Source organism: Telmatherina bonti (genome assembly GCF_933228915.1).
Source record: "Telmatherina bonti genome assembly, chromosome: 21".
Classification (NCBI taxonomy): Eukaryota; Metazoa; Chordata; class Actinopteri; order Atheriniformes; family Telmatherinidae; genus Telmatherina; species Telmatherina bonti.
Genome location: NC_136630.1, coordinates 24,881,293 through 24,890,778, shown reverse-complemented (window position 1 = coordinate 24,890,778; position 9,486 = coordinate 24,881,293). Strand labels below are relative to the sequence as shown.

General features: G+C 38.7%; 1 protein-coding gene across 1 annotated transcript; it reads right to left on the bottom strand.

Annotated features, from left to right (window-relative positions):
* Positions 1 to 3,702: 3,702 nt before the first annotated feature.
* uts2r (urotensin 2 receptor) lies at positions 3,703 to 9,148 on the bottom strand (the record flags this gene model as incomplete). Its single annotated transcript, XM_079261032.1, has 3 exons — positions 9,084 to 9,148; positions 7,227 to 7,942; positions 3,703 to 4,080 (listed from the first exon to the last, which is right to left on the bottom strand). Exons 2-3 carry the CDS (start codon positions 7,938 to 7,940, stop codon positions 3,703 to 3,705), a joined length of 1,092 nt encoding a protein of 363 aa, XP_079117158.1. The 5' UTR covers positions 7,941 to 7,942; positions 9,084 to 9,148.
* Positions 9,149 to 9,486: the final 338 nt, after the last annotated feature.

Genomic DNA, 9,486 nt, shown 5'->3' with positions numbered 1-9,486 from the left:
ATTAATGAGTCATTGTGCTAAACTTCATAAGCTGCTTGAGTCATGAGTCAGGAGTGTTGAAGCAGCAATGAATCAAAAACCTGCAGGGTAGCGGCCTTCGAGGACCGACTGTGGTGGGATTGTCAAAGTCTTTACGATGCAGTTTGTCGTAAACTGGTGAAGCATCTTCTTACCTGAGGGCCTCTCTGAAATGTTCCTTTTATACCCAGTCATATCACTAACCTTTTGGCAGTTACCTAACTAGTTGTCAAATGCTCCTCCAGGTGTGTTTGATTTGTACCAGTCAATTTTCCAGTCTTTTGTTGCCCAGACTGGTTTTAGATGTCTCTGCCATCAAATTCCATGACATGGAAAATAGCTTTTTGTTGTTTATATTGTGCAGGGGAGGGGTTTTAAAGATTTACACAATAGTGTAAATATATTTTACACATCAAATGTTTTGTAATTGGAGTTGTAATAGTTTTGTTTCTTTAGGAAGCTTATATGCAGAGAAGAAAAAATAACACAATTTTTGAACTGTGATATCTTGCTGTGCCCATCTGGACATAGTTCTAAACCACTTTATGAGTCTATTTATAGATATTTACATAGCAGATATCTCCTGGAACAGAACCAAAATCACTCTTTGTCTTGTGTGTCAGCTGTTTTTGTGGCCAGCTTGTCAGATCAGGCTGTGCAGCTCTGCAGGCACTTCATGCGTCCTGCTATGTCTGTCGTCTACCCTCACCCTGTTCTTCACCCACTGTCATCAAGTCATGCGGCTTCCTCTGCACGGAAAATTTGCAACCTACATCTAAAGCCTATTTGATGTACATATAGTATGCACAAGTCATGGCTGACAGGCATATGAATAAATATAGAAAAATATTTTTGTACCCCTGGAAGTGGGCCACCTGGAGATGAGGGGAAGCTGGAGGGAAAAAATTATAAAGCTTTGCATGGATTCCCAACAAAAGCCATAATTCAGCCACTGGATATAGCATTATTGGTAAAAAAAAGAGAAAGACTCCCCGAGATCTGACTGTCAAAAGCACATTGTGGAAAACAGCTCAGTTAAGAAGCAGCAGCCATGAAGGAGCATGAAATTATTGATATTTCACACACAATTACATATATTTTTGTTAAATTCAATTTTTCTTTTTAAAAAAAAAAAAAATTCAATTGAGTTTCCACCTGAGAACCAACACAACTGAGAGCAGGATCTGATTTTAAAAAGAAAAGAAAAATTTGTGCGAATTTTTCTTTACTTTGTACAAATAAAAATTGTCCTTTTGATTCTTTGTAGTCTTGTGTTTGAAGAACACATAAATGTCTACTGTCAATCAACACAACAATGGATTCAGTTTAATGATCATTTTCTGGAACTTCCATTTGATACAAATCAGAAAACAGTTTTTCTAAAAACCAGCCAGTAAATGAAAGGTAAAAAATACATAAATATAATTGGTGCCACCATGCTAATATCATGGCTATATGTATCCACAAGAAAATTGAGGAAATTAGCAAGCAAAGCAGTAATAAAGCCTCACAAGTGAAGATTTTCTTTTTAAGGTGTTCCTAAAGAAGGCTTATTCGACATATTTGTTTAGTCCTGTCTCTTCTCTGAGCTCTCTAGACTCAGTAAAAGTTGGTCTGATGTCAACTTTGGTCTTGCATTGTCCTTACCCTCGCTTTCTTTTCCTCATTTCTTCCAACGATGTCATCTTGCGTCACTTCGCTAAATCAGCCATGATGCACATTCAAAACAGCCAGATGTTGATATTTAGTTGCTAGCGTTTCACATCGTGGCATAAAGCTAAATGCTTTTATAAAGTGATGCACTGTGACAAGAAAAAAAGTTACAAAGTGCAGTTCATCAGCATCAAAATGCTGCTGGGCAACAACAGCTCCAGGAATGTGCAGAATAAAATTCAATGTGCTATGAAAAATGAGTCAAAAGAACAGAGTTTTAAAATCAGAAAGTTATTTGGTGCTACTTTAAGAATTTTAAACCCCAGTGTCTCAATAGACAAATATAAGGCTGTTTCCTGACTGTACAAATCAGCAATCTTATCCTGTGGACATAATTTATCTGCATTTAGACTTCAGCAATTCCCCAATAAAATTAAGATGCTGTGGTGTCATTGGAGGGAGTGTTCTTAGTTGTGTTAATGCTGTTGTTGGTTGTTTATCTCTCCAGTGTAGTTACTGCCTGTGCTTTTCACCCACATTTATTTGCCATTTCTGTTTTTGTGCTTTGGACTATTGTTATGAAATCCTTTGTTTATGGCTGCAGCCAGCTTAAGTAAACTTAATTAAACAATAAGCATTCATTAAGAAGTAGCATAATCTTGGGAGCTTAAGTGTTGTCAGTTGATGAAAAATGCTCATCTGCAGGGCTTGAGAGCAATACAGAAGGGTGTCTTAATGAAGGTATGAAATGACTACTCAGTCTGCAACAAACTCTGAACTCTTTCTAGCTTTGCAGCCAAGCGCAGCAGGAGATGGACTACTTATCAAGTCAGTCCACATGCTTTGACTGCAGCCCATGAGCAGTGTTGAGTATCTCTTTCAATTAATTAACGAGATAGACTGAGATCAGTTGTGCTTTCAATCAAAAGTATAAGATAAGAAAAAAGAAAACAGCATTTGAAACTTGTTTATCCATCAACAGTAAAGCAGCTGAAACAACAACACAGATCAAATTCATAACTGATCCATATAACTGATGCTGAACCTTTCCAAATACTAAGATCATCACAGCTGTTTGGCCCAACTACCAAATGGAGCATGCCACCCTTTCAGCTGGCTGCCTCCAGCGTCAAACTCCAGAGATAAAATGAAAGCCGAAGTTTTAGAACTTGAAATAATGAACAGACTTAGAAATCTGAATTACACTTTCGACTGTTATTTATAGCAGTTAGTCTTCTGTTTGGAAACTTACATGATATTATTGCTTCAATATATACATTTTCACACATATATGCACATATATATTTCTGTGATTAAGAATTCAGCTTTTTACCCATAAAACCTTCTTTTGTTTGTTTGTTTTATTTTACTATGTTACAGACAACAGGAAAAGTCCAATTAAGGTTGTGTTGAGACTTACAGTTAGAATAATATTATAACACATAATTAGGTTTTTTACACCTTTTAACAAAGATTAAGTCAGACATTGTATTATACAATCATATCATAGCATTATAATGCCACATGCTACACATTCTGCCATTGCAAAATCTAAAGTGACTACGATATTTTGACATGGGATTTGAACTTCTTTACACCTCACTGTCACTTTTTTTTTTTTTAACCAAAAAAATAAAAAGAAATATTTGGCTATTAACAAAGCCATCAAAAACCTGTTTGCTTAATGAAATACAGCTCTTATCTTGAATTCTCTGAACTTCCCATTTTAATTTAAATTTCTCATGTTGCTGAACGTTTCACCCACATTCTCCCATGAATATCAAAGGGCACCGTTTGTCCCAGGTGGATGCATTTAGACTACATGCCAGGAAGTAAAACAATGTAAACAGAAGGATCCATAAATAAATACCACCTCCAAGCACAAAGCGCCAGAGCTTCTGTCTGACAGGTAAAATCCAAGTTTAAAGCATCTCATTGCTCTCGATCCTTGATTGTGAGCAGAAAGATGACTCACTTATGAGAAAGTCAAGCACAGATCCTAAATGTTTGTCAGAAAAAGCCGCTCCTACCTCACAAACTGCTGTTATGAGCTCGCAGCGAGGCCGTGTGCGTTAGCATGAAGCTCTCAGTACATTGCTGACTGCTGGCAGATGGAGACCTGCGTGGTGAGCGCTGAAAACGACTCCGACGGCTGAAGTAGTTGCCTGCTGTCCATGAGCGCTTGTGCTTCCTCAGGTATTCTTTGTAGTTCTTTGTGAGCAGCGTGTAGAGGAATGGGTTAATGCAGCTGTTGGAGTACGTCAGGCATGTGGTCAGGTAGTTGATGTTGCGTTTGGCTTTGGTGGAGAGGGACAGTGAGGGGTAGAACTGACCAAGCAGCTGCCAGATCCAGAAAGGCAGGAAACATGCCCAGAAGAGCAGCACAATGGTAAAAATCAGGTACAGCACCTTCAAGGACAGAAGACCACAAAGAAGCTGAATCAGAAAAGTTGGATTTAGCATGAGAAAGTCTTTTTTAGCAATTTCCAAGACAAACTTTTTAGGATATTTGGCCAATAAACACTCTGACATCCCGATAGCTTTTCACTAAAACAAGAAGAAGAAGCTAAAGAAAAAACTTTGTTCCACAGACATCTAGCAAATGTGAAACCACCACAGGTGATCTTTAGACCTATTTAAAACATGAAGCTAATATATGGGTTTAACATGAAGAAAGCTAACTCAGGTACTAGCTAACGGTAAACTGCAATGATGTTAAGTGATGTGACCTCTTTAAAAGTACTATTATGTGTTGCTTATGTCAAGAAATTAAACTGATCAGGCTGTCAGAATTTATGAAGTGGAGTCTGTGAGCATTTGAACAGGTAGCAATACCTCAGTGGCCCAGAACTTGTCAAGTAGTTCATGGAGAGACCTCTCAGATAGCAGAGACAATTTAGCTTAAGAGTGACTAATTTTGGAATTTATTGCTTCATTATGGCAGTGGCAAGTATTGTGTTCATCACGTGTGGACTGGAAGTCAGTTGCCAGCTGGATGTGGATTATGGTGAGTGTCTTATGATGTCCTGTGATGGACTGGTGACATGTCCAGGGTGTACCCTGCCTCTCACCCGATTATTGCTGGGATAGACTCCAGATTCCTACAACCCTTAACTGGACTAAGTGGTTAAGAAAAATGGATGGATGGGTCCTACGGGCTAAATGCAGTCAAAATGTAATTTGTTGGTAAAGAGATTGTGGAAATTTTGTAACGAGCTACATATGGTGGTCATGTAGCTGAGTTTCGGCAGCCAAATCCACACAGAGTCCACGCCACGAGTCAATATCAACTATCAGATGGACTAAAGTGCAGACATGGTGCCATAATTAGTTGAAACATCAAACATCTTTTGCCATCTCTGCTATTGATGTTGGATCTTTCCTCGATTCAACATCAATTAAATCTACTTCTGCCCACATCTAATTGAACTTGTTCAGTTTAGAGGGCAAGGTTAGTTGGCAGTGACCATGGCTTCTCAAAAAACATGATATTCGGTTTAGATTTGGACAGAGATAGATGGTCCAACTCCAGATTCATGCAGATCACAGTATTTCCAAGGAAGATTGCTAGATCTGTTTCTACAGCTAAGAAAACTTAATGAAGAAATCCAAAATTGCTCTGGACTCGCCGTCCAATAATGCTTCTTCTATTGCTATTCTAGTGGTATTGTTCTGGACTGCAAAATGTCAAGGATATCTCTACTACTTGTATGATATCGCACTTCATGCTTGCAATCTCCAAATCTCTAAGCCCAAGTGCTATGGAGAATAAGATTAGCTCTATAATTTGACAGGAACAAGCAAAAACTGGAGCTCTGGTTTGGGAAGACTGCTCAAAAACAAGAAGATCTTGTAAAATATTGTGTAATGTTGTTTCGACTGAGTTAGGCACAGAAACTAAAATGTGAGCAATCAACTGGCAGGATTGCTATTAAACAATATTTCCATTAGAGTACCCAAGCCTTTAATTGAGTTTGATGGTTTTTGGTCGTGTTCTAATGCTGTGTTGGGGAACTTGGATTAAACTAGTCCTACATAAAAATAAATAAATAAATAAATAAATAAAATCACAAATCAAAGATGGTAAGTACTTGCATAGGTACTTTTTATTTTATTTTAACATCTCTGAGCACAGCATTCATAGTAAACATAATGCTAAGTTGGATTCCTGTTTTGTGAACCAAGTACCAATGGTGAAACAAGAATGAATGAACAAATGGTAAATGGACTTGTACTTATATAGCACTTTTCCAGTCATGCAGACCACTCAAAGCGCTTTACACAACTTGTCACATTCACCTATTCCCACACACATACTCATATCCCGATGGGCACGACGGGGGGCAGCTTGGGGTTCAGTGTCTTGCCCAAGGACACTTCGGAAAATAATCAGGGAAAGCCTGGAATCAATCTCCACTATTATGAATTAAACCAGTGTTTCTTAATTCCCCCCACTGGTTTAAACTAAAGTATCAGTAAATAAAAAAGACTATTTTGCAGCATGTTTCATTGCATGGTGTGCAAAAAGTTACTTTCAAGTAGATATAAAAGAATCCAACCTTGATGAGGAGTTGGGTTAAGGCCTTAGACGGTATATAAAAGATGGATGGTGCCTCCATGAAGTTATCCGGAGGTTTCTTAAGAGCTGATTTGAAGCTCATTGAGTGGTTCTTACTATCACCATCTTTGCCAGTGTCATGCGTGTTATCTCTCCCGGATAATACAAAAATGGGCGAAGAGGTTCAGTGGAGAGGGAGGCTGTGAGCATGGGGGTGGAGGATTGACATCTAGCAGACTTCAACCTGCCTGTAGCTAAGAGCTGTCTGAGCTAACCCAAGGCTAACAGGTGCTAACAGGCTAACAGAGGTAAGCAGGCTAAACCCACTGTTAACCGTGGTTGTTGTACATTCCTCCTTATCAAAAGGGCACGCCCCAAATGAGGCCAAATTTTGAGATGAAATTACCTCTAACCGGAAAACTGAGAAAAAAAAAATTCTCTCCTGCCATAGTTGTCATGTAGGTAAACCTGACCAATTAAACCTAAAATGATTTTTTCTACCAGGTTGCTGTGAAGTTAGCCTTTTTAACATGAGAGTCTATAAAGATTTGCTTTATTGTGGGCCCCCAAGTGGATGAGGGGGCAACTGCAACTGGGACATTTCCGCATAGATTTCATTGCGTTTTTTTTCTTCTCCTTCTTATGGTGGTTTGGATAGTTTTAAACAACTTTAAAGCAGTAATTACCCCTACCACCTGATGTCACAATGTGGAAGTGATCTCTGAACTCAACAGTGCCCCCTAGTGGACAAACAGACTTCAGAGCTATGGTAACATAAAGGACATATTGAAGTATGAGTGGCGACCTATGAAGATGTTTGAAGATGCCATTTACATTCGGAGCATAAATGAGCCTTTATTAATAGTGTTATTACAAATGACTGAATACACATTTTATATGAACAAATCTTAAAAAAGAATAAAATTTGATGATCACAAAAAGCAACTTGAGACAGCAAGTTTCAGCTCTTTTGATGGATAATTTCCAATGCACTGACCTTTTGATTAGGTAGTTTCTTGGTCTGTTTGAAAGTTTCCGTTTGTGAAATCCAGTATGTCCGTGCTAGCTGGATGTAAAGATAGCCAATGATGAGTCCTGGGGCAACAATACTAGTGCAAAAGAGGAAGGAGATGTAAATCTTGTAAGACAGTGGTGTTAAGGTGGGCAGACACATTGCTTTGGTGCCGACTGGTGTTAGCTTGATGCTAATGATCATTGGCAGGGTGAGAATTAGCGAGGCTGCCCAGACCAGCAGAGCGATTGCCTTCCGGTAACTTTTGGACCGTTTTACAGTGTCAAGTGGTTTGAGCACAGCAAAGTAGCGCTCTGTGCTCATGATTGTTAGCGTGAAGATGCTGGCGTGCATGGTCAGGAAGTCCATGCTGATCAGTATCCGACACCCTGCATCTCCGAAGTACCATCCTTTTAGGAAGTGTGTGCAGACCACAAAAGGTATGGTAAGAAGATACAGCAAATCGGCCAGAGCTAAGTTTATGATGTAGATGTACATTGAAGCTGCGCTCCTCATGGAGTTGCACATCACCACCAGGGTGTAAATGTTCCCTGAGACTCCAACGAGGCACATGATGGAGAGGATGGTACCAATGGTAAAGGTAGCAGCCATATCCTCATGCGAGCTCACAGGGGTGTCGGTCGCATTGGTGGTCCTTTCCACTAGGACTCCTACAGACTCCATAGACACTGTTGTCATGCCTGGATGGGTGGAAACATAAATGTATGAGGTTATAAAGATAACCGTTAACTCATGTTTTATTACATTAAGTGACATAATTACCTTCATAAATCATGATCACAGTCTATGACAAAAGATGTGTATTTGCATTAGATAAGCTTGCCTGCTTTAGATACAAAGCTGTGTTTCAGGTTCTGGTTCTGATGGCATATTGGCAGAAAGCATGAGTTATCCCTTTCCATTTGCTTGTTTCAAAAGAAAAAAAAAAACCTTAGTTTATGTGCTGTAAAGTTAAGCTTTCAAAATAATTCATGCTTATTTGTATGATATGCACCAGAAATGTTGCTGGAGGTTGTGAAAGATTTCCAAGATGATCATTAGAAACATTGTTGGGCAAATTTTGAAGCTGTTTGAATGAAAAATGAACTGCATCCTCAGTCTGATTTACATTTGCACCACCGACACCAAACAGACGAAAACTCTAAAGCTCATGTTTGAAAAATAAAAACTCTTCAAGGGAAATAATTTCTGATGGGAATGAGAGCTATATTTATTAGGTTGTAAGTTATTTAAATATTCCTCTATGTCAGCAAAATATGTCAGTACTGAAGATAAAATACATGATTCTGTGAGATCATTCAAACAAAATGATTTCAAAATAATACAGGCAACTTTAATGATGCACAAATCTAAGATTCATACCCCTAACCTGTTGACTAAATTTAATCTATCAGATTTACACACTCATTGACCACTTAATCAAATCCACCTTGCTGGTATCAGCAATGACACATGATTCTTTTAGCACATAAATCACATTAACATAACCAAGTTATTTTATGATGTCATCCTGGATCCAAGTAGCTCATTTTTTTTGGACAAAGCTAAAATTTATCACAGCTGATCCACTAATAAAGGTACTTTGTACTCAGTCTTGGAGGTCTCCCTTTGACTTGTGCACAGCTGTCAAGATCCAGATAGACTTCACTGATTAAATATTCCTCTTCCTGATTGAAGTGGTTCCAAAAAGCAGTCAAATTTAGGTAATATTACAAGCCAGCCTGACGTAATAGACCTGTCAGCATGCGTGTTAAGATGTCTCTTTAGACATTTCCAAATCTGTCTGCAGATTAAAGTGAAGTGGGTTTTATATGCTCTTACCTGGACTGCCTTCTTGGACCAAAAGGTTTAACTCTTCGCTGTAGTTCCATCAACCATGCTTTGACTCACTTTGCTTTTCCAAAACTTCACACTTACTGCCAAAATTTCCCGCTCCATAAAAGTGTCCACAAATTCTACAGAGAAACATGCAGGTGCAGCAAAAACAGATTCAAAGAGGGAAAGAAAATTCCTTCTCCAACAGTCTTGAGATACAACCGAAATGAGTCAGACATTACAAAAAAAAAAAAAAAAAAAAACACCTCCGCGTTGCTGAATAGTCTCTCACAGCAAACTAATGATTCCAAAGTGTCTACAGTCACGAGGTAGGTGCAACAATTGCAGTGTTAAAAGTTCTCCATTCGCTCAGCCCTTTGTGCACCTCTGTAGCATCTAAACTGGACGT